Genomic DNA, 25,675 nt, shown 5'->3' on the forward strand with positions numbered 1-25,675 from the left:
TAACGTAATGAGTGAAGAGAGGGTAAGAGAAAATTTCATTGAATAAACAAATTACAAGTGACTGACAATAGTTTAACAAAACTAAATAAAGTTAATTAATGATTGTGTAGATCGTCTTGTGATGGAGAATATGTGATGAAAGTTACTTTTTATTTTAAAAAATAATAAATTAATTCTTATGATTTTAAAATTATATATTTAATTTCTATGTTTTTATATCTTTTGTGTCGTATTTTATTATTCTTAAAAAAAAAAAAAAAAAAGAACAGGAAAAGGAAAGAGAGAAGTAGGTAATAGGCAGAATTTTGACCGGAATTTCCAAAAGATTTGGGCGGGCAATGCTTTCAAAATAAATTAAGGGCCAGTCGCCCGGGCCTGCCACGACAGACCAACACACAAGCCCTGAACAAATAGGCTAAGCGGATTGGCATGGCTTACTAAGCTTAATAGCACTTGATTTATTTTTAATTTTTTAATTTATGACTTTATATATTTTTTCAACCTTTTAATTTTATTTTATTAATATCAATTTTGTTTTTTATTTTTTAAACAGTCTTTTTAAATGATGATTTCATTTAATTTTTTAAAAGATTTTTCTTATTCGTCTATATTTTTTTATTTTTGTATAGATGAAATTTGTTATGGGAAGGAGAAAACAATTATTTGCATATAATATTTTTATTACATGAATGTTTGTATAATATATATATATTTTTATTTTATTCAATTAATTAATATATTTTATTTTTATTATCGTTTGATTTAATAAAAAAATTATTTTAATAAATAAATGTATCAAATACAACCAAGATAAATGTTTTATTTTAAAATATTAAATATTTTGATTTATATTTATCTCTCGATTTTTTTTATTAACACATATTTAATTTTTTAATTATATATATGCTTGAATTTTTTAATTTTTACTTGGATTTTTTTTTTAACTAGCAAAACATGTGCACGTCATTTTTTTTTTTTGAGAAAAGAATATCTAACTAGTTAGAATGCGTGAATCAAGTATCTAGTGCTAGTCAATTATTCATCAAGAGACCATTTAATTGTTTTTTATATTATAAGGACTACTTAATTAATTAATCGTGGAGATTAGAGGGATTGAGTTATAATTAACTCAACTAGTTTACTGGAGAGAAAATTTGAACTCTAACAGTCTGTTATAGTTTTTAAACTCGACTCGATTTAAAATCCGGATCACCATTAGGTTTTGATTAAGTTATTAGTTGTTGAGTTAAAAATTTTTTTTAAAATCAAAAATGACATCGTTTTAGATAAAATAAAAGTCAATGGGTTATAACCGGATTTTTAACCGGGTTTTGCTAAGTCAACCAACCGGTCATGCAAGATTTTTTAATTTTTAATTTTTTTTTTAACTTGATTTCAGTTCTAGTTCTAGATTTACAGATGCTTGATAATCACCAAACCAAATTTAAAAACTATGTTTTTAGCTGCCCAAACATGGGAAGAAGCAGCAGTAGCCAGGAAGCCCGGTCAATTAAACAAGAGATGGCAGGTCCAAGATCACAGCTTGTCTATTTTAAACTTGTATACTGCGGGTAGTTGTATTTTTAAAATTTTATTTTTAATTTTAATATATTAAAATAATTTGAAAATGTTTTTTAAAAAAATTAAATAATTTTTATTTAAATTTTAAACCAATAATATTAATATTTTAACTACAATGTCAAACATCATTTTTAATCAAAGCACTTTTGTTGTCTTGTCCACGGAGGAGGATTCCGAGTTTTGTACAATATGGATGGAAGGAAAAGGTTAAACCTGCCTAGCATCAAGGAGAATATCCCCTACCTCAACAATCTTTTCGACGACTAAATTTAAATTTTTTATTTATAATAAATTTTAAAATTACAAAATTTATTTAATTTGAGTTAGTGAGAATAGGTAGCTTACTCAACTTGTTTTAAATTTTTTTAAAAAAAATTATTTTAAGCATGCGTGTGAAGGGTGGTATAAAAATATTAATTTGATTATAAATTTATTTATATTGATTTAAAGCTTTTCAAACATTAAATTTGGATAAATAATGATTTAACTTTTGCTCCGATTTTAAATTTTCAAACAATCCGAAAAAAGAAGTATTTTTTTTTCTTAATTGAGTTGAAAACTTTTAAATAGAAATCGAATATTAGAAAACAAGCAGTAAAAGTAATGGTTAAAAAATATGGAGTAAATTTAATAAAATGTTAGGATGTCCTTTTCTTTAACACGTCGGCCTAAAAACAAAATGTTAGGATGTCCTCCCGCCCCAAACCAAACCCCCCATCGACGGTTCAAGCAATGCCACGTCATGTGACCGCAACAACGAAATCAACTGCCCCCCCATTCTTACCCTTCTCTCTCCCCTTAGAACTACCAGAATCCAGAGACAGATGAAAGCAGAGAAAATATCAGGAATCGACAAACAATTAATTCATCCATGTAGATCGGCAACCCTCTCAATCTCATAAAAAAAACTCTAATTTTGTTGCAATGGACGAGACATTCTTCGATCTAATGGAGTTTTTAAAGAAACCTTCAATAGCTGAAACATTCGTCGACATTTTGCTTTGTGCAGTACCGATATGGCTAGCCGTTATGATCGGCCTCTTTATTGGCTGGTCTTGGAGGCCTAGGTGGACCGGATTGGTCTTTCTTGGCTTGAGGAGCAAGTTTAGGTTCCTTTGGGCGCCTCCTGGATTCGGAGCTCGGCGTCTCTGGCTCGCTTTTACGGCTCTATCTGTTCTCTCTGTTTTCCGCACCATTTGGTCCAATTTTAAGGGTAAAGATGGAAAATCAGTACCCGCCGCTGCGGCTTCATCTTCGGGGGAGAGACGTGGCGGTTCTGTTAGGTTAGTGGCTTTTTTTTTCTTGCTATATTTTTTTTGTTGATTTTAAATAATTTTTTTGCAGTGGCCTTTTTCTGATTAATTGCAAGTTTGAGTTTTGAAATGAAATTAATTGGTGTTTATTTGGAAACCCTATATGCGGGCTGTTCTAAAATCCTGAAAAGTTGAGGTACATTAGCAATAATGCATATTTATTAGCAGGTCGCATACAACGATGGGACGTGCTAGTTTGAGATCATTGAGGCCTATCGATTACAGTTGTGTAGTTGCATAGCAAGTTTTAAGGAATATGAGTGCTTTTAGCTACTGCTTTAAATTTGATAGGGGAAATGCCATGTGATGGGGTAGAACAAGGTTGACGCAATAAACGGGTGTTAAACATCTATTTTGTGTATCCATTTCTTAAAGAGGTAATATCATAAATGATGAGTGTCTAAGTTCAGTTTCTAGTCCAGAAATTCAGTAGCGTCCAATATCCAAGGGCTTGAGACCTTGTACATTTCTTAGTTGTAATTACACCTATGTGCTAGATATATTCATGCCTTGTTTGGGAAACCAGTTATAGGGGTATGAAATACCAGGTCCTGGTTATATTAACTGATTTCAAGTCACTGTTTTGAAGACTTAGTGCATCTGTCACTTCCATGCTTTGATTGTTGAAGTTTTTAGTAGTAACTGGCGGTGTCTCGTGTTATAAGCATGGTGAATAATTAAACAGCATTTGTAACGCCAATGCTGTTTGGTTGCTTAAATGTTTTTATTGGGTACTGTCCTTTATTCCTTGCATGGTCAAAAAGTAGATTTTATAGGTTCTAGTGAAATGCCATGTATATCAGAAGAAAAACACAGGGATTTTGTGCTTCAAGAAAAATTCTGTAATCCTGCCATAGGTAATACATAGTGTGTATCATCCATCCACTGTGAATTATTTCATGAGAATGACTGTGCTTTAATTGAAAAGCAGTAACATGCAGGTTCCAATGTACAAGAAGGTGATCCAAACATTCTCCGTGAATGAAAATATCCATTTTATTAGTGGAGTTTGTCGCTCTGTCAGATAATGGATGTTTGGAGTTCTTTCTGACCTCTCTGGATATTATGATATATGATAATTGCAGCTTTATCGCAAAAACAAAAGTAGTCTTTCTGTTTGCCATTTTAAACTCTCAGGATCTTGTGATACATGTGACTTGTGCCTTCATCTCCAAAAAAGAAGGGGGGGGGGGGAAACAAAGCCTCTCTTATGATATATGATAATTGTAGCTATTTTCTAGAGATGATCTCAGACTCTTTTTATTGAAACAGTAACTTCTGAGGTGTTGACAGACTCTCTCTCTCTCTCTCGCTCACACACACGCGCGCACACACAAAAGATATGAATGGTTTGATTGGATTATTGTAGGGTGATAATAATTGATTTTTAGCTCGTCCCTGTTTGAGTTGTTTCCATATTAGATACCTTTGCTATCATTAATATGTTGTTTTGGAAATGGTGTACTGCTGGTTCACGTAGATGACTTGGTTTGTGGTATGCTACTTTCATGCAGCTCCACTGGTGAGCTGGAGGACAGGGAGGACATTGTTACAGAGAAAGACTTAGAACACCTATTGCATCTGCTGGAGGGGAAGGATGGACAGAAGGAGTGGCAATGTATGATGGAAAGGTCAACCTCGAACATGAGATACCAAGCTTGGCGCCATGAGCCTCAGGTAGATTCAAACTGTGTTTCACTGCTGAAACTGTCTGAGAGAAATAATTTTTGTGGTTTTTATTCAACAACCATACTGTAAGTACATAATTTTTGGGTATCATTGCTGTATGCTGGAATTGCTCATTATGGAGCTTATGGATATTGCAACTTAGTTCCCTTGGCATTTTCTGGATTTGGTCTTGAGGTGTGTATATGTTATTGTCACGTATTCAAATGGCTGGCTGTTTGGCCAAAATGCCTTGTGCTGCGTGCCTAGCATGCATTTTCTAATATGTTTGTGTAACCCTTTAGTCTATGTTTGATAATGTTCCTTTTTGGCCTTAATTCTCTTCAAATTATGTGGCAAATAGCAATGCTAGATAATGATTTTGAGAGTAACACATATTTGTACCTGGTGGTGAGTTTTTCTATCAGGAAGGTCCCACTATTTACCGAAGTAGAACTGTCTTTGAGGATGCAACTCCAGAGTTGGTTAGAGATTTCTTCTGGGATGATGAGTTTCGACCTAAATGGGATCCAATGCTTGCTTACTTTAAAATACTTGAAGAGTGCCCTCATACTGGTAGAATGATTGTGCACTGGATAAAAAAGGTTTGTTGTATAAATTATGCACAAAGTTCTATTTATTAATATCCTGTTTCCACTTTCCTGTCCGAACATGTTTCATTGACTGAGAAGAGATTTGCTTCTCCAATCTGCAGTTCCCATTTTTCTGTAGTGATCGAGAATATATCATTGGTCGAAGAATATGGGATTCTAGGAAGGCATCTTATTGTGTGACCAAGGTACTGATGGAGATATATCGTAATTGTTGTTTGCTGTTGCCTTTGTCCTCGTTTGTTTCTTTTTTATGCATTTCAAGAATAGGCCCCTGTCTGTTTATTAGGGAGGGAGAGTTTGATTGGAATTTTATGGTTAATTGAAGGATGAAATAAGGGCGTTTGGAAGCATAGTGGACTTCCTAATGATATATGAAAACTTAACGTGTTCTTTGTTGCCCCTGTCAATTCAATCATTACTGTACATGGTGTATTGGCAATTAGATTGATATATCCCTTTTTAACCTGGATCTGAAACTTTTCTTCTTTGTTAATGACTTAATGTAGTTATAACGACCTGAATACCGGGTCCCTGACCGGCAATGCTAGAGTGATGCTGTGATGACACTCCACCTACGCTAAACCGCAAAACATACATATCATAAAACAAATTATACAAAATTCATAAACTTTAAAAATGCTCTTCAAAAACAGTAAAAATCAATATGAAAATCCGAACTTCAACTAAAACAGTGTAATAGTGGAGTGTCTAAGATATTGAATAAAAAATATATAAAAAAAAAGCCTTGCGAAAGCAAGCAAGGCATACCAATCAAAAGCAAAGAAGCAATAACTCTCGACAAAGTCAACATGCTAATAGAAACTAAGAACCTAAAAAAATATATATGATGAGCTCAAACAATTCAGTAAAGGAATAACATTTAATATACATTTTAGATATTATAAATTTTAAGTTGTATATATATTGATATAAACATATATACATACTAAACATATTAACATATGGTAATAAAATACATTTTAGATGAGATAACATATGAAACTCTTAAGGTTTCCAGAACATAGCACCGTGGGATGATCAATTACCTCTCTGACCAGCTAGGTATATAGATATGATGTGTAAAACGGTTAACTACTCTCTAATAGTATAGTATGGAGTTTTTGACAAGTTCGATATCAAGATATAATAGATATTCGTATAATCATCAAAGCAATTGAATGTGATATCGAATAGAATTTAATTCAACAAAATGTGAATACATGTTTAAAAAATTGATGAGTGCTAAAAAGTAAACATATATAAATATTCAAGAAATAACCAGTTGTGCTCATTTTCTAATCAATATATTTATATTTATATTACATGCATATTAAAGGTTATTTCACTCACCTAGAAAACAAAAGCAAAAGATAAACAAACATAGAATTGGAGATTACTGAAGATTGTAAGGAGAAATGTCAGTAGAACTTATAACGAATACATAAAATACTTAAAAACAACTCAAAACGTATAACATAAAAGATTTCAACTCTAATAGTAGAGACTAAAGCGTAATTATAAAACCAAAACAAATCCACCTGATCGATCTCGAACATGTCCCAAACTGACCGCATTTAAAAGAACCGATTGAACCCCATCACTCGGTCGACCGGCACCACAAGCCAATTGGTCGGCCAGTTCAACCAACTAGTTGATCGGGATTCTAGAATATTTGATCTGTTAGTCTTCCAAAATTTTGCAGATCCTTAAAACTCAAAATTTTAGTCCACAATAAGTTTGATTTAAGCCAAACTAATACCCTAAACATCTATTAAAGCCAAACTAATACCTTAAACATCTATTAAACCTGTTAAATAATTCAAACTTTAAAATCAAACTTAACCTAGCATATTCAAGCGTAAAAAGAACATCAATATCTACCCTAAACATCTATTAAACCTGTTAGGTAATTTAAACTTCAAAATCAAACTTAACTAGCATATTCAAGCATAAAAAGAACATCAATATCTCACTCTAGAAGCCCTTAACTCTAAAATCAAACTTTCACTTCTTCTTCCCTTTCTTCCCCCCCTTTTCCATCTTCCCCTCTTCATCTTTTAGTTCTCTCTCTCTACAAATCTGATTCTCTCTATCTCTCTCTTTTTTCTCTTGACCCATATATATATATATATATATATATTATATCAAATCATATGAATTGTCCAATTTGTCCATCAATCATTAATGCCCATAACAATGCACACAAGGGCACTCGTTAACTTTTCAATCCATTTTATTTTTATTTTTATTTTGGGGCATTACAGTAGTATTACTACATCTAGCATTGGTTGTTACTATCGCAAATCTTAGTTGACATTCAAATCTACAACATCGCAGGGGGTGCCTTATCCAGGCCTGCACAAGCGTGACAAGCCAAGGCGTGTTGACCTTTATTTCTCAAGTTGGGTGATTAAGGCTGGTAAGCATTGTTGTTGGTTGCACAATCTCTTTTTTCACAGTTTCACAGACTTTTTCTTGAAAAAGCAATGGCGCATTTTTTCTTGTGTCTTTGTTGCATGCATACAGTGGAATCTCGTAGAGGAGATGGACAGATGTCTGCATGTGAGGTTACCCTTTTACATTATGAGGACATGGGGATCCCCAAAGATGTGGCAAAGTTGGGGGTTCGACATGGGATGTGGGGAGCTGTCAAGAAGCTGCATTCTGGTATGAGAGCATACCAGAATGCAAGAAAATCGGAGGCTTCACTGTCCAGAAGCGCGCTAATGGCTAGAATTACCACAAAAATTTATTTTGATGAAGGCATGGATTCTTCAGAACCAGTTGCTGGTGAAGAGGATAAAAGTCAAACTGTAGATATCCGAAGACACAATGATCACGGAATTGATTGGAAATGGATAGTTATAGGCGGAACGGTAACACTGGTTTGCTGTCTTCACTCCGGTGCCATTGGGAAGGCATTGTTACTTGGAGCAGGCCAAAGAATTGCACGGAGGTGAGAATTTTCAGATCAACGATATCATTTACCTACCCAACCGTTTCAAGGATTTGTGAAATTTTATCCACTTGTTGAGTTATGGGCCAATATTTATCAAAGATAAATGATCAATATTTTTTTCATGTTGTCTCTCTTTGTTAAGAATCTTGTGCGCCATTCCCCTCCAGAACTTTCGTACTGGATCATCACTAAAGATACTTGTGAATTATGCAATTTCTTTTCTCCTGAGAAGAGAGCGAGTATGGGCCTAGTGGGGGATCGGATTTTCACAAAAGCTACCAAACTCTAACAGTGAGGACATAAGTGAGGATTTTGATTAGGAGGCCAATGCAAGTCGATAGGCTTCTTGACCCAGACATGTTTTCAAGCATTTGGAGCTTGAGATAGCTTCGAGGGAGGGTTGGGATGAATCAAGCCACTTTTCTTTTCTAGTAAAAAAAATATATTATTACGTTGATTACAATTATATATCCTTATAACTTAGCTGACTAAAAGTTAATTGTAGTTTTTAAAATGCACGGTACTTTATTTACATCCTTATTGTCTTCAATGAGTCATTTCTTAATAAAAATTTTCACATCTTCAATATAGTCACATTATGGAGGAGCAGCGCATTAAAGAAGCAATAAAATATTCAATTCAAATATGTAGCATGCATATCATTTATAGCAATGGAGAACGCGCGCGTCATCACCCATAAAAACAATTTCTTGCTTTATATATAATTTTGCTATATAAGATATCTTAATTTGTCACTCGCGTTTAAAACTATATTTTAATTTTGCTATATCGTACCATACCCGAGCCAGCTGCAGCCATGGATGACAATGGGAAGCTGCAGTTGGATTTTTTAAAATTTATATTTTATTTATTATTTATCAAATAAAAGTTTAAATATTTATTAAGTTTTGGTTATTTAATGAATATCTATTGTTTATTAATTAATTGATAATATAATAATATAATAATTAATATATATTTAAAGTATATATTAAATTATGAAATATTAAATATTAAATATTAATTATATATAAATGTTTTATGTTAATATATATATATTATTGTATGAAAAAAAAATTAAATATTTTATAAATATATTTATATATAAAAAAAAACACTATACCCGCAGCAAAATAGTGACAGCAGTCAGCGCAACGGGCAACAGCTACGGCAGCGTTAACAGACTCCGATCTCCCTCATCGGCTGGAGGAGAGCATCGCCGACGAGTATAAGAGATTTAGAAGGCCTCGACCCGGCTGTCCAAGTCCCTTTTTCACCGACGTGTGAATCCACGCGACACTGCACGAGCTACCCCACTCCAATTGGTTTGTTGTTTCTTGAACTGGGTTTTATTATTTTTCAATTTCTACTGGAATAAAGTCTTACAATACCTGTGAGTATTTCAGTTTCTGGCATAGTTAAGCATTTGTTAGATCAGTTTCTTTTTAATGATGGTTTTATCCTACACTGGGTGAGGATTGAAACTGTTGCAGTTAGGTTTCGTTTTGTGTTTTTCGTAGAAAACAAGGATGATTACCATCAGATGCTGCTTTGAAGTTTGAACTTTCTCTCTGTAAATATGCTCAAAACAACATATGTATAGTATAATTCTCTATAATCTGAAGAAGAAAAATAACCAATGCAGTCAAGAAATTTATCTAGTGGACACTAATCTTAACTTTTCTTTCGGATAGTAGGTTATATCAACTTGTAGATCGCTAAGAAGAATTTTAAAGGTCTTGCTTCCATTTCGTGTTGAAGGTGAAAGTTCTTGTTCCCAGCAGCTAGTTGTGTATAAGGACTTAGAGGCTGACTGGAACTTGCTTAAGGTAAAATACATTCTTGCATAGAAGATTATTTGATGTGATTTTGGATAAAATAGTTTTAATCTCTTCGTTGTATCCAAATGTGTTTCTGCCATTCCTTAAGAGCTTAATGGTTTTGAGTTTATAATGCCAATACCATGTGAAACTTTCCAAAAGATTTTAGAAAATGTGTATTTCTATGGTATGCATCTTTATTGAAAGGATATAGATTGCAATGTACAAATTGAGAGTCACTCACATTTATTATGAGCAAGTATGTGATCTTTGATAAGTTTGTAATGCTCCATCATAAAAAGATATTGTTAGAGACTAGTACAAAGTCAATATATATGCTTTCTTTCAGCAATTGTTTTTCATTGGAAAAATAAGATAAAAAGTAGGGGAATTAGATAAGGTAAATAAGAGAAATTGTAAAAAAAAATTAACAATTTTTTTTCAAAAAAAAAAGAAGAAGTAAATAACCATTTGCTGTAAGTGAAAGCTATGAGCTTTATTGATATCAAATATATTGAGATTTCATTACAAAATTGTAGCTACACATTTGATGTAATTTTGTTCCTTTCCGGTTATGATGTGTTTTGTGGGTTCTGTTTAATGGGTTTTTGTTGGTCCTTGTACATAAATACATGGATTCTCTAAAATGTCTATTATGTTTGTGCAGGAAGGAAATTTGAGGTCCAATTAATTATTGTTAAGGATGTCCAGGTTTAGATCACTCTGGAAAGCTTCTTTGGATGCTACCAAGAAAGGCACTTCCTTTGATTTTTTTTTTCTTTTGCTTGATAATGGTTTCTTTATGCTATACTGCAAAGTTGTAGTTATGATCACAACTCACAGAATTTTTCATGTTTATAGCTCTCACATGGAATGTGGAAGACTTGATGCCTCCAACTGAGAGGCTCATTTTTAATTTCAATTCTAGGGAAGAGCTAAAGAAGTGGCATCTTTATTCTGATTCTGAGTACGGAGGTAAAAAGCAATTATTTTTATTTTCATTTTCTGAGGGTTTTTTTTTATTGTATGCTTTCATCATCCATTTATTGGTAGGTGAGCTCATTTGCTAGAAATTACTGTTGTTTCCATGTCTTTAAAAGACAATTCCATTAGGAAAATATGGTACTGTCTAGTATATATGAAAGTTTATGGAAGTATATGGGTGAATATCATTTCTTGAATCCCTCCATTAGTACCAGACTTTTGAATGATTGTGACTGGGAAAGTCTTGGGCATTTGGTAAATCACTATAGACTGATCAAGCCCAACAATTTTACTTATCAAAGTTTTAGTTGTTTATTTATTCAGGTTCGTCCTCAGCTTCGTTGGAGATCATGGATGAGGGAAATGGACTAAAAGGTATCAGCCTGTTCCTGTTATTTCTTCACATATTATATTACGATTTTCGCAAAAGTGATGGATTCCATGGCCCTTCAACCCGTGTGCTTATTACTTTGCTATTTCAACTTCAGTATTCATTTAATATTGCGCTTAAAAGTCTGATGCAACGGTGGGTGAAAATCTCAAACGGGAAGTAGCATGTAGTTCTTGAAATCAATTACTAACAAAGAAATTTAGATTTGGAATTCCCAACCTTTGGCAACATCACATAGAAGGTCCATCCTCTTCTACAACGGGGATCTCAAGCCCTTCATGTGTCGAATGTAACTTGACAAGTGTACTCCTTCATAGTGTTCATTTTTTATGGACCCAAAACTTATATTGGGTTTCTGTTAATTTTCATGTCTAGGGACGGTTCTTATTCATACAGCTTTGAAGGAATAACATCATTTTCCAAATTAGCTTTGGTTAATGTAGGAAATTTTTTAGGGCAACTGTTGGTGTGATTTTTATTTCGATGTGACTTGCAAGGATGTCATAAATCAAGCCAACTATGTTTTGTGCTGAATTATGCAGTTTTTCTCTCCAATTTTATGGATAATCAAGTAAGTGGGGAGTTATTTTTTATTGGTTGACGTACCAGTTTGCCTGTAGGGAAGAATTAATAGGATTTTATCTGTGCAGCTCACAAATAACTAATAGACTAAAGCTCTTCAACCTGGGATTGCCTTTACTTCATTCTGAATGTTGTTTCTTGCTGTTTTCTTTACTTGAGGAAGATCACACTCTCTGTGAATTTTAAATCTCTTATTAATTGTACTTCAAATGCAATTGCTGCTTTCAGATTTCTTCTGCCTGTGATTATTTCATTGTCTTACATGTTACATATTTGACTTGTAACAACAGATCAGATCAGTCCGGAGTTATTCTATTAGATCAAGAAGCTTCTAGCTATTTGATAACTTGGTTTTAATTGTAATCGGCTATCTGATGCAGTTGGATTTTTTTGTTGTTTTTGGCCATGCATCATGTACATTCATGCCACTTGATGAAAACTGATGCTTTCTGTTAGAAAAATGCTGCATGCCTGCCAGTGGCAACTCTGCAGATTAGAGCTTGTGAATCCGACGCTGCTTTAACATCACCTCTTCCGTTATAGCACCACTTCTTGTCAATTTTCATGCTTTTCACTTGTGATTCCTGTTAACTTAAATTTATCTGATAGGAGTCTTCTCTGGTAACCTGTCATTGGATGTAGCTGAGGGTTCAAAGTGGAATATTAGTCGGAGTGGTTTCTGTGGAATGCGGTCCAAGAAGGTGGATAGTGAATAATATTTTCAATTATGTTTTCACCTCAAGTGCTGCATATATAGTGTGTAATGCATTTCTTTTACATTAAATAATGGGTTCTCAGATGTCAAATGTATGACTCTCAAAACTAATTGAAAACATTATCTGACTTCTGGACCATGTTGTCTCTCTCTCTCTCTCTCTCTCTCTCTCCCCCTCTCTCTCCCACTCTCGCTCTCTCTTTTTATCTATTTATGTTTCCTAGTTACTAAACTAAAGATGACTGAATGCCTAATGCATTAAAGACCTTTATTTCATTTCACAGATCCTAGATTAAGGTTTTTCTTTATCCATGTTACCTAAGTCATGGGGGGTTGATTATAGTTTCATCTTGTTGTCATGAGCACATTTTTGGAGTAAGAGAATTTTTTTCTTAATGAACACTCGTTTGTAGTTTTCTCACTTCTGGACAGTTGTAATGCTTCAAATTAAATATAGAACAAAATTGTGTGGTATTTTCATTTGCATTCTTCTCATCCTTCCATTCTCTTAATATCACATTAGACACTGCTGTACAACATTTATCTGTTTTAATCATTTGCAGTTTGATGGTTTCATTGATCTAGACGCATATGATACAATAGCTCTAAAGCTTAAAGGTGATGGAAGAAGCTACATATCCACAGTGAGTTTGTTCTTTCTTTGCTGATGTAATAATATAGAGTAAGAAAACTGCTTTAGCCTTTTTCGTTAACTGCTTAATGGTCACTGCATGTTTTATACCATCTCTTTATTTGATTCTAATGCAGATTTATACTGAGAATTGGGTGAATTCACCCGGACAAATGGAAGATAATTCATGGCAAGCCTTTGTTTTTGTACCCAAAGACAACTGGTATATTGCAAGGGTATGTCCCTCTTTCTCTTGCTTATTTGCCAAGGCATGATATCAAATTTGGCTGTTGTAGGTAGCATGCTGTTTACAGGAATCAATTATAGTGAGTAAGAACCATCATAATCAAAAAAATTTGCTGTTGTGGGTAGCATGCTGTTGTGAATCTAAATTAATCTGTCCATGATGAATTAGAGATTCTCTGTTATGAAGCCCCTGTTTGGGGAACATGGCATCCCTGCTTACAATAAATAGATGCACAAGAAACAATGAAATTATCACATGAGAACCTTTTTCATTTGTCTTGCTGTTAACCCCTGATATAGAAAATTTATTCCCAAAAAAAATGAGATTCGATGGTCACTTTATTATTATTTGTTACTATTGCCAGGGGCAGAATTTTTGCAATTGGAACATGGTACGTTGAAGTTTTGAAGTTGGCTTGCTGTCCCTATACTAATAGAATAACCTAACATACAATATTAATCAATATCGGCCATTCTTAATTGTGTAGGACAAATATATAGTTACTTGCTATGCTCCGGTTACATACAACCGTTCTTGTGCTTGAAAGAAATCATTGATCAGTGGCCAAGCCTCTTATGGTACCTGACTTTGTCAAATAGATTATTTTGCGGGCATGATGGAATCCCATCAGAAGGATTATTTTTTGTTTGCTTGATCTTGGTTTTTCTCTACTAGTAAATTAAGAATTGAGTTCTGTTAATGTGACATATGCACAAGAGTATGTTGCTTGTGCACATGTAAAGGTTTATGTAGAGTAAATACATTAAGCCTTTTGGTTTGCACTTTTTTTTCAGATACCTCTCGCTCGATATTTGCCAACATGGAGAGGAAACGTTATAGATGCAAGCATGGAAATGAATCAATCTCGCATTCTCGGCATGTCTCTATCCGTCAATGCAGGTGGTGGGATCCCCGGTGCTAGATCCGGACCAGGTGATTTCAAAGTTGAACTTGATTGGATAAAAGCCTTTAGGACACAGTGACTTGCTGTCAACTGTTGCTTAGAATTGTGGAAATGGCTGTTTCAAAGCCTATGTTTTGTTTTGGTGCAAAAATAGTAAAACACTCATTCCAGGCCCCAATAATGTAGTCTCGTCCTCTTTGGTTCACATGCATGCCAAATTAACATTGGCATCCAGCCTCGTCAATTATCTTGTTCGGATGATCATTCATCAGCTATCTTATAAAAAAATCTAGGATACCGGCCGAAAGAGCTGGGATAATGTTTTGTTCTGTAAGCGACAGTTCTCTGTGGGGTGTTTTATCGTTTTAGGTGCCTGCTATTCTTCCCTCTCAATCAAAACCCTAAGAACTTAAACGAGTGGAGGGCATATATTATCATATTTGAAAATCCAATCCGTTCACAACATCTACAGCCCTAATAATACTGTGTGTGTGTGTGTGTGTTTTGAAAACAAATGTTACTAAAATACTGATTTTGTTGCAGTGAATCGTCAACGACAGTCGGTTGAATCCGCTTTCAAAAAGATTATTAATACTATAAACGTCAAGAAAGAAGGATCCTTTTTCCTTTGTTGAACGGTAATGATTGGATATTAATAATCTTTCAACTCTTTTACGGTTTTTATTTTTAAAAAATTATTTTATATAAAAATAAATATAAAACAAAAAAAATCATTTTAATATATTTTCTATTAAAAACTATCGTGTTTCACTTTACTCAACATAAAGTTAAATTCCCATCCAGACGTCCAGGATTGGGACTTGAGTTTGAATTTTTTTAATTAAAGTTTCCAAAACTTTAACTGTGAGGAATGGATGTTGTAAACATACCAATCATGGATTTGAATGCCAAAAGTAGCACATGAACCTGCATAGAATAAGAAAGCATACTAAAATATTTTATTCTTGGTGGCTTCAAAAGCTGCTATCTCGGTGGATGAGGTTAAAACCTACGAACCTACTAAAAATAGATTAAATATGTTGCATATACTGCTGGTTAAATATTTTTTTAAAATAAAAAAAAATGATAGATTAAAAAAATTCAAGTCTCAAATCATTGATTAAAGTGATCATTTAAATAATATAAAAAATCAATAAATAAACTGACAAAAAAAATTATATAAAAAAAAATTCACATCTAAATCTATTTAAATTATCAAACAACTCAATACTAATCTGATTTGATTGAAGGAAAACATTAAAAAAAGTCAAACTTCAAAAAAATATATATAAAACATTAGCATAAAAAAAGAGGAAAAAAAACCAAGTAAACTCAGGTGAACCATCTAAACTTAATCTATTGTAAAAAACTTGCAACTTGTTAAATTATGGACTCGAGTTCAATTAAAAAACTTAAATATCATCTAATTTATTTTTGAAAGATGAAATTATTGAAAATCTATTAATAAAAAACCTTACAAAAGAAAATGAACAACAACAAAAATAAAACTAAAATATAACAGGAAAAAATCCATTGAGAATGAAATTTGAAGAAAAAAAGGTATCTCAAAAAAAAAAAAACTTGCATTTAAAATAATTAGGACCAAACTTCAAACATTAAAAAATTATAGGAGGTGAAATTAAAAATTATTTGTAATATGATAGATTATTTATAGATTAAGAAATGATAAGGAATGAAATATAACAAAATATAGGCAAAAAAATATTTAAAAAAATGTTTTAAATGATGGAAGTCAACTCAAGTTAATTTTTTAAATTTATGATCTAAATCATAAAATCAGAGTGATCTATTATGCAAACTTAAAAAATTAAAAATTAAATTTTTAATCAAACAAATATTAATTGATGAAATTAAAAAAAAATCATTAAAAAAATAAAAAATAATAATAATTAAAAGAATTATAACTAAATTTGACATAAAATTAAATGTTTAAAGAAAAATAAAACGATTCAAAATAAAATATATAAAATTATAAAAAAATTAAATTAAATTAAAAATTAATAATCAAGGATAAAACTAAAAATAATATCCAATTAAAAATAAAAGAGAAGAAAAAAAGAAATTTTATTGTCCCCGATCATTTTATTTTTTTGCATTTGCTTAACTGGATATTTTGGCGTACAATGTCACCACGTGGCATTCCCTGAACCTCATGCTTTAGAATCCAGAAAAAGGCAGTGTCTGTGCTTCATGTTACTTCTGTAGCAGGACGACCACTTTGTAACTTTTTATACAGCATTGTCATTTGGATACCAAATCCTGTACTCTCTCGCCCCCTCTCTAAAAGTGAAGTCCATACGTACTCAAACCGTCTAGCCTTGTTTAGAAAGTGCATATATACTATATAGCACTCCTTGTGCTTCATAGGATCATCAGGACTAGAAAGATTACTTGTTTTAGGGATTTAAGGGACTGTCAGGTATGAGGGTCTCCAAGATTCAATCCAAAGTTTCTTCTTCTTTTTTCCATTTTCGGTTCTCTTAACTGTCATTAATTATTTTAGCTGCAAGTAGAGCTTGTTTGAATTTTGATGGTCTTTTCATGCAAGCCTCTCCCAATTCTTTTCATTCATGCATTAAATACTAGAGACTTCTTGTTTTGAGATGATGATTGTGTGATTTTAAATTCCTCTTTTGTTGATGCATTTATCTAATCTTGCAGATGAAATATATATCATTCGGTTCTTTATTATAATATTCCTTCGTTTTTTTTTTTTATTATTTTGGAACAAATGTTAAAAGTCCTTTTGTTTTCCGAGATTCAATCATATGGTGTATGTTCTTTGTATGCCAAGCAACGCTGGATTCATCCTATTAGGGATCTCTTAAGAGCAAGTGAAGAAGTATTAGTCTGTATTGATCATAACGACCATATTACACTTGCCACTCTTTGGGGTGAGAGGGATTACGGGAGGAAGAATGAGTTATCTCTGCCGGTAGAGTAAGCTACTCCACTGAACACCTTGAGAAATTACCCTGCCCAATGCTGGTTACCCTCTGTTGAGTAAGCTCGCCATTGCACAAAAGAAAGATATGCTTTGGTTCGATTCGAATCCTACTTAATCCATTTAATTTTATTTGACTTGGGAGTTGAATAATTTTATTAATATACAAAGTGAACTGATAATTTCTGATCCTGTACGTGATAGGACAAATGCTTCGAAGCACCAAGGCAGTCTTCTTGGGATCTGGTTGTATCCATAGTGATTTTGATACAAACATATCTCTATGCCATCTATTAGGTAGCATGCACTCCAGATTAGCACCAATTTGAAATTGCCGATATCAGTAAGGATGTTTCTCATTTTATAGGAGCAGTACTGCGGTTTATGTGACAGTTGATGAGTATAACTGGATTTCATTTGGGTGTATACAGTTTTGTTTCCCTAGAGAGGGGGGAGATCATATATTGAAGCATCTTTTTCATAAATGGTGTGAATTTTATTGACTCTGTAAAACAACCGCCTACTCTTCATATTCTTTTTGACTTGTCATTAATGAGCACTTAGCCCGTCAAGAATCTTCTAAATCCAATTTCATTTTGAAACAATGTTATTTCACTAACTTTTCCAGAAAATTTCATGTTATGCTTCATCTTGTGATTGTTGCCTCTCCAAGGTCCACAGTAACATATATTTGCTTCGTTGTTTTGTGTAGATAGTTTTGCACCATGGAGAAGTCTGACCTGGACCTGATTGGCATTTCAGGATTGCCCACTGAAGAGTTCATCCAACAAAGATGAATGCAGATGATAAAAACATAGAACCTGTGACTGATCAGTGCTTTCAGAGAAGAGTGAAGAATGATTCAGGTGCAGGTGCAAATGCAGGTTCAAGTGTAGACAAGACATTTGCGGCCACCAATGCCCTGTCTGAACTAGTTTGGTCTCCACAGAAAGGTTTGTGTCTTAAATGCGCTGATGGAAGCTTCTCCTACAAAAATCCCTCTCTGTTATGGGGTGCAGGCCCAAGTAATATGGTAAGTGGATCAAGTACTGACAAACCTATCAGTAAAGAATATTTCTGGACACCTCTAGGTGCATCTGATGTGAACAGTGAAGTTGCTGGAAGAGACAATTCCACTAAATTTGTTACCAGTGATACAAGCATGTTTCCGTTAAGTGAATCTAGACATGAAATCAAAATAGGTAACTATGAATTCCTTGCAGATATAATGTATTATGTATTGGTGAATGTTGACCTATAAAAATTCCTATCTAGTACATGATGAAACCTGTCTAGAATTCCTGGAACTTTTATTTTATCATCTTTTTTTGTTTCTTTTTGGTGTGTGAAGAACTGCTTTTTCGTGCTTCCATTTTCTCATTCCTGACAGGACAATGATTTTCTTTATTTTTCAATTTAAACAGCTGGACCGAACCTGGATGTGGCAAAGAATGATCCAACTTCCGAGGAACCTATTGTCAGAATTAGAGATGTTGGTGACGGGACTCACACATTACAGACAGAAAATGTTTCCGCCTCACAAGTTTGCTCAGTGAAAGAATGTGAATCTTATGACATTAAAATGCAAGCACCATCCTCAGTAAGAGAAAATTTTGAATCACCTTCATGCATGGAAAAGGAGAGAGAAAATAAGGTGGAGACTGGTCCCTACATCTGTCCTCTGGAAAAACTGGAGTCAACTGCAGAGAATGATATAAAAACTTCACATGGTGAAAATGTCTGTGATGTGGCAACTAAGATTGTAGGATCAACATCTGCCCAAGAAGTCCAAAATAGCTCTCAGCAGGGTGATAATATACTTTCTAGTGACAATAATCGTGGGATTAAACAGTCTCCCACAAACAGCAGAGCCCAAAGGTATCAGATGAAAGGCAAGGCCAAGTTTCCCACAAACAGCAGAACCCAAGGGTATCAGATGACAGGCAGGGATAAGGCTTTATCTTATGGAGATCTAGATGAAAGAGTGCTGGATATGGAGGATGACAGTCATGAAAGTGTTGAAAGTTGCAACAGTGCTGGGTTATTTTCATCTGGCAAAAAGCGATGGAACTTTGATCCACAGTTGTGTGCTGGGAGCAAAAGTGTCAAAACAAAAATTCATGAAAGTCCCGGCTCCTCTTCATTTGTTAAACAAGATAGTTCATTCATGAATTGGATCTCAAACATGATGAAGGGGTTCGTAAAATCAAAAGAAGATAAGGCACCTTCCCTTGCTCTTACCCTTGCTAATCATAATCATGGACATGAGAATCCTGACAAGAATCTCGTTTCATGTAATAGAAACCAGGATAAAGGGTGCAAAACTACGGGATTTCATTCTATTTTTCAGTCATTGTATTGTCCAAAGACAAAGACTCAAGAAATTGTCTCTTTGCACGCCAATAATCAAGCCAAAGAATCTAAAGATCTTGAGCTGGACAACAAGATCTGTGACACTAATGCTACTCCATTATCCTGTCGTATGGTGACTGGCAATGTGCACAAACAGTTTCTTCAATCAAATGACAAGTTAAATGAGTCGACATCTGGCAATTGTGCAGCTCCAGAGGCCCTGGCCCATCTTTTTTTCCACCAGTACTGCTTCTGCTCAGGAGATCAACAGGAACAACTGTGCAGAGAACAGAAATTTATGCAACTTGGCAGCTGATAAGGAGAAAAACGGGAAAAGCTCCAATTCCTCTCTGTGTAAACGTGAGAGAAACAGTGCCGAGAACATAGATGCTGAACTGCCATCTGAAGGCAAGCCTGCTAACAGTTCTAGGTACAAAAGTGACCCACTCACAAGCTTGTGGATCACTCGGTTTACTCCAAAAAATTCTGGTCCCTTGTCAAACCAGGATCTTTGCAACAGAAGTGCTGGCAAAGCTCTTGACAGCTCCAATGATAGCATGAGGCTGAATGCTCAATGGCAGAACCATCATACTTCTTCCCATCATAAATTTGTGATGGCCAGGGAGGAGGAGCGCTCCCATGAGGAGCCGGTGTACATGCAAAATTGTGCTACGAGTACTGAAGTTTCATTTGGCATAAATAAGGTAAATGGACAAGATGATGAGAAGTCCATATGTAAACTGAATCCTATCTTGCCTTTTTCAAGATTCAGAAATTCTGAGGCCATGGCTTCTGTCTTCGCAAGGAGATTGGATGCTCTCAAGCATATCATGCCGTCGTATGATACGGATGATTCTGTTCATGGAAACCTGGCATGTTTATTTTGTGGCATTAAAGGTCACCATGTGCGAGATTGTCCAGAGATACCAGATAGTGAGCTTGAAGGTCTTTTAAGAAATGTTAATTTGTATAACGGAGCAAAAGAATTTCCTTGTGTGTGCATAAGATGTTTCCAGTCAAATCATTGGGCTTTTGCATGTCCTAATGCCTCTTCAAGCACAAGACATCAAGCAGAATATGGTGCTTCTTTTGTCCATGAATGCAGCCCCGGTAAAACTCTGCTTAATCCAAGAAATGAAGACGATGCAAAGCAGTCAGATGGCGAGTATGGTCAATTTCCAACTGCTGATGTGCCTACAGTTTGCAATGAGAAATTGAATGAAGAATTTTCCTCTGGGAAAATGAATTTGAATATGAAACTGTTTGGAAAAGACACTGTTTCAAGCTCTGGGAAAAAGAAGTTGAAAGAAAACCAGGCCATGCCTTTGAGTAATTTTGTCGATAGCCAGATATCAGACAGACCCAAGGGAATTTTTGATGCAGTGAAAATGCTTCGTTTATCTCGAGCAGTTATTCTCAAGTAAGTAGATCATACCAACTAACCTGTAATTTTCACTGTTATTTTTGCAAGATCTTTCCTACATGCAATAACTAGAGACATTTTAGCACTTGGTGTCTGAATCCCTCCTCCGATTGTTTGAGACATTACTTGAAGGTTGTTTTTAACCATTGATTGAGCTTTTTTGTAGTTCACTTTGAAAGTATGCCTTGTTTAGACCTGTAATAGGCAGTGTTTGTTCATCACAGCATCTTGTTTACTGTTGGAGCTGGGAAGACATGCCTCTCTGGTTTCCAGCATCCGACTTATTTTATCAATAAGAAAAACTAAGTCTGAGGCGGAAGTTTGTATGCCTGTCAATTTATGCAGAAAATCTAGTAACTGCTGGTAAGGACAATAAAGCCCCATTTGCCTAAAGATGAACTGAGTTTGACAGATTTAAACAACAAAATTCGTGAGTTGCTAATTTTGAAATGCATTGGCTTGGCATCTCTCTTATTGGTCTGTCCATGTTAATTCTATCTACTCCACTTCTACGTTCTCGTCATATTACTTTGGCGGATGATTTTAGCATTTGCACTCCCACCTCCAAATCTGTTTTTCTCAACTTTTCACTTGCATATCTTTAAAGTTTGTTTCTGCAACATAGTTTTATGGTAGCGATTCTGACCCTGTAGCAAGATGATGGCATTTAGGTAACTGTTTTACCTTCTGCTGCTGATCAAACTGTAATCTGTTTGTAGTGTTGGTCAGGACCATTGAAGAATGACATTTTTCTTCTTCTCGTTAACTTCCGCAATTTTTGAACTTGAACAAAATTTGAGTGACCTTCTTGGAAAATTAATTCCAAGGAACAATTAGCTAGGAGCTCAGGATAGTGACTATAAGAATCGTATAGATAGAAGTTTTATGAGGTAACATACTTCAGAACTTATGCAATAAAGTTAAAACCAAGAACTTAATGTATTAGATATTGCATTGGTGAAGCACATGGAAGAAAAAAGGAGAAATGATTATGGCTGAGGAAGAGAGTGTCAGGAGCAAAAGAAGAGTTCTTAGACATAGAATGAGAGTACCAGCCTGCTTAAATTATGGTAGTTCTACTACAGTACTGTCCTTCATATCTTGAATTGCTCAGATAGCCTTCTGCCTATGCTACAGCTCCACTTGATATACGGCATGGTCATTATCACCAGAAGTAAATTTAGTAGCCTTTTATTCCACTTCTGTCGGTATCCCTCCATGTAAAATGTTGGTTGAATAAAGTGGATTGATTGTGTGATCGCAAATATGTTTGTGCCTCTTTATGATGACAAATTATGTAGACTTTTTGTTCCTGAACCAAACCTTGGTTATCTTTGTGCACGTTTACTTAAACTACATTGCAATTGAAGGCAATTGATAATCATTCTGGAAAACTCATTCCCGAGATGATTATAAATATAGTCCCGCTTCTCATTCATGGCTGTTTCCCTTAAAAGTACGACTTATCAGTGCTAATATGACAGAAAACTCAATACTGACTGTCAGGAAATAACCCAGTCTTGGTATGATGTTTTTATCTTCAATATTCATCAAAGCCTTGAACTTTTATTTTAGTGGGAATTGTTTGCTTTAAATCTGTTTATTGATGTTTTCTGTGTTGCTTGCATGGGCACCAGATTGATGGATTCTCACACAGCACCCTCACGACTTGATGGCTTTTTTCTGCGCTTGAGACTTGGGAAGTGGGAACAGGGACTAGGGGGCACTGGATATTATGTAGCCTGCATAACTGGTAAGCCGAAATTCTTTACCCTTTCACCAGTCTATGGGAGGTAGATGAGTTGTATATTTGTCATTAATTAGCTTCCTTTTTCTGGTGTCAACTCACCCTCTTTTTCCTTCTTTATTTCTTCTGATCATACAGGGGTTGAGAGTGAGAGTTCAACACAGAAGTCCAAAAATTCTGTTGCTGTCAATGTAGGTGGGGTCAAATATTTGGTTGAGAGTCGATGCATCTCCAACCAGGATTTCACTGAGGTAAAGGTCTGACCCGGGAAACGAATTTGTGCGTAGTGTAATCTGGCGATTTCAATTCCAACTTTGATCTATAAATTTAGATCATGTAGCATTGAAGTGGTCTCCTTCATTGATGATTTATGTGATTGAATCTGCAATTGCTTGATGGAATCTCCTCGTGAAGACAATTTGATGTTATGTCACTGCATTCTCACCCAACATAGTTCAGATCATTTACGAGCCCTTCAAATACACAGAACCTGTTGCTTGTTAGTAGAAGAAGTAATACTATCATTAATATAATGGCTATTTTAAGTATGGACCTTCAGATTCCGCTTTCATGTTTTCGATTGAGCTCACGTTGCTACCCCTATCAGTTGTGCAAATTATACCAAAGACTCCTACGTTGCTCTGCATCTTTCTACTTTTGTAAGCGGTGGCTCAACCTGTCTGGTGCATTTTGCAGGATGAGCTAATGGCATGGTGGCGGGCAACATTGAAGGGCGGTGGCGACATACCTTCTGAAGAAGATTTGAGATTGAAAGCTAAAGAGATGAAAATGTTAGGAGTTTAGACAGATGCAAGTTCAGGTATTGCTTGCAAAAAATGCAAAAAGTGAGAACTGGGGCTGAAGTGAGCTGTGTTCCCTTTGCAGACATTCACACAGGGTGGTGGCAGCATCCCTTCTATATATCTCTTCTTTTTCCTCATCATTAATTAAGAGATTCGAAATATATATACTCTGTTTGCGAGCTAGGGTTTGTTTTTACATTGTAAATACCACTCTCCCTATAGAATGTTTCCGTTGTAACTTATATTTTTGAACAATAGTTTTATGGAAGATGTAATCTTCTTAGGATGTAAAGCTTGGAGAACTCCTTCAATTTTTTTAATTAATTAATTGTGTTTTTATTGTTTTAATATAAAAGATGAATCTTAAATAATAAAAAACAATATTTTAATATATTTCAAAGAAAAAATCATAGTGTGGTTACTTCTTAAAACAACTGCGTGATTATAGCAAATTTCATTCAAACAGAGATACCGTTAATTAATCAACTGATTTCGTAAAACAACTGGAAGATTAAAGCAAATTTCATTCAAACAGGAATTGAATTGCATCGAAATTGTTTCTCCTGAAAACCTGACTATTCTATACCCAAAGCAGCCCTTACTAAACCCTAAATTTACAATCCTGCCATTCCATCCAAACAAAATAACTACTTTCACTTCGCCGCTTTCTTAACGGCCTTCTTCGCCGGTGACTTAATACTCTTTGGCTTCTTAACAACCTTCTTCACCGGAGTCTTCTTCTTAACCGCAACAACAGCCTTCTTCGCTGGTGACTTAACAGCCTCGGTCTTCGCCGCCTTCTTCGGGCTCGGCTTAGCCACAACTTTGCGTTTCACTGGCGCACTCTTCGGCTTTGATTCAGCCTTGGGCTTGGGCTTGGGCTTGGTAGGAGCCGCTTTCTTCATAGCAGGTGCACCAGCAGCGGAAGATTTAGGAGGGAGCTTAAAGGAGTTCTTGACCTTAACAAGCTTGCCATTAGCAACAAGTTTCTTCAATTGAACAAGCAGCAGTTTCTTGAAATTTGCAGGGAGGCTAGACTTCTGCTTCTCCTCGATGAACTTAGCAATCGCGATCTGGCTCGATCCAGTTCTCTCCTTCAAAGCCACAAGAGCCTCCTTGACCATCTGCAAACACCAAGAACACAAATACATCATCAGCACTTCACAATTATACTGTGATTAGCGAATAAGTTGTTTTATGATTGATCAATCGATTACCTCGTGATAAGTAGGGTAGGCTCTAGGCTTCTTGGCACCAGCAGCAGATGCTGCTGGTGGTGGAGGTTTCTTCGATTTTGAAGGATTGGCTTTGGCCTTTGACGGAGCTTTAACGGCGGCGGAAGGCATGATTGCTTACAGAGAATTAATAAATCAAGAGACTGAGATCCTAGTTGTGTCGAAATGGTGCTTTTTGGTGGAAGAAAAAGAGGTGGGAATATATAGGAGAGGGGAAATGAGAAAGGGGAGCTATGATTGGTGGGAATCGGTTCGACGCGGATCGCTCTGCGCGGGTGTTGGGTGATTTAATTAAGACCGCTGGATTGGATGTTATCTACGGCGAGCGACGCAATTTTAAAGTGGAAAGAGAATTTGATGAGGTGGGCTGTGATTGCTGGAAAGAGGTTTGACGAGGATTGTGCTATTTGAAGGGGTTTGTATGGAAGGTGAGCCGTTGGATCGGGAGTCATCGACGCACGGTAAATAATGATATGTGGGGGTAATTTTTCAAAATATCACTTCCCAACAAAAAAAAAGGAAAACCAAGTATATCACCAAACAGTTTTAGAAAAATAGCATAATGGGTTACGCTATGGTAGATAATCGTAAATTTTGAAATTTCGTTTTTCAAGGAAAAAATGAAAAATAATAAACTAGTTGTGATATAGATAACAACAAAACACGTGTAATTTAAAAAAAAAAAAACTCCACGTGACAAAATATTCGAATTTATTTTGACAAAGAGCTTCGGAGAGTTTCTCT

At 34.9% G+C, this 25,675-nt stretch overlaps 4 protein-coding genes across 8 annotated transcripts; 3 read left to right on the forward strand and 1 right to left on the reverse strand.

Moving 5' to 3' along the window:
- The first annotated feature begins 2,341 nt into the window (after positions 1 to 2,341).
- Positions 2,342 to 8,254, forward strand: LOC118061541 (uncharacterized). The gene is made up of 6 exons (XM_035075009.2): positions 2,342 to 2,864; positions 4,409 to 4,571; positions 4,988 to 5,164; positions 5,275 to 5,358; positions 7,511 to 7,592; positions 7,700 to 8,254. Exons 1-6 carry the CDS (start codon positions 2,506 to 2,508, stop codon positions 8,131 to 8,133), a joined length of 1,299 nt encoding a protein of 432 aa, XP_034930900.1. The 5' UTR covers positions 2,342 to 2,505; the 3' UTR covers positions 8,134 to 8,254.
- A 998-nt stretch (positions 8,255 to 9,252) lies between these two features.
- Positions 9,253 to 14,740, forward strand: LOC118061540 (probable complex I intermediate-associated protein 30). Of its 5 annotated transcripts, none has more exons than XM_073412175.1 (9): positions 9,253 to 9,457; positions 9,830 to 9,961; positions 10,620 to 10,707; positions 10,814 to 10,927; positions 11,261 to 11,311; positions 12,552 to 12,610; positions 13,188 to 13,268; positions 13,393 to 13,491; positions 14,297 to 14,740. In XM_073412175.1, exons 3-9 carry the CDS (start codon positions 10,656 to 10,658, stop codon positions 14,483 to 14,485), a joined length of 645 nt encoding a protein of 214 aa, XP_073268276.1. In that variant the 5' UTR covers positions 9,253 to 9,457; positions 9,830 to 9,961; positions 10,620 to 10,655; the 3' UTR covers positions 14,486 to 14,740. The 5 variants fall into 5 exon arrangements, with proteins under 5 accessions (XP_073268276.1, XP_073268273.1, XP_073268275.1 ...); XM_073412172.1 differs by having other exon boundaries at positions 9,254 to 9,457; positions 9,894 to 9,961; positions 12,519 to 12,610; XM_035075008.2 differs by having other exon boundaries at positions 9,255 to 9,457; positions 9,827 to 9,961; positions 12,519 to 12,610.
- A 1,881-nt stretch (positions 14,741 to 16,621) lies between these two features.
- LOC118061539 (uncharacterized) lies at positions 16,622 to 24,020 on the forward strand. Its single transcript, XM_035075006.2, is given in 6 exon segments — positions 16,622 to 18,573; positions 18,796 to 19,961; positions 19,963 to 21,143; positions 22,784 to 22,899; positions 23,032 to 23,144; positions 23,590 to 24,020. Coding segments are annotated over 6 exon segments (3,093 nt in total). The 5' UTR covers positions 16,622 to 18,164; the 3' UTR covers positions 23,698 to 24,020.
- A 184-nt stretch (positions 24,021 to 24,204) lies between these two features.
- On the reverse strand, positions 24,205 to 25,114 carry LOC118061538 (histone H1.2). The gene is made up of 2 exons (XM_035075005.2): positions 24,914 to 25,114; positions 24,205 to 24,820 (listed from the first exon to the last, which is right to left on the reverse strand). Exons 1-2 carry the CDS (start codon positions 25,040 to 25,042, stop codon positions 24,350 to 24,352), a joined length of 600 nt encoding a protein of 199 aa, XP_034930896.1. The 5' UTR covers positions 25,043 to 25,114; the 3' UTR covers positions 24,205 to 24,349.
- Between the last annotated feature and the right edge of the window lie 561 nt (positions 25,115 to 25,675).

This window comes from Populus alba, chromosome 10, assembly GCF_005239225.2.
Source record: "Populus alba chromosome 10, ASM523922v2, whole genome shotgun sequence".
Lineage (NCBI taxonomy): Eukaryota > Viridiplantae > Streptophyta > Magnoliopsida > Malpighiales > Salicaceae > Populus > Populus alba.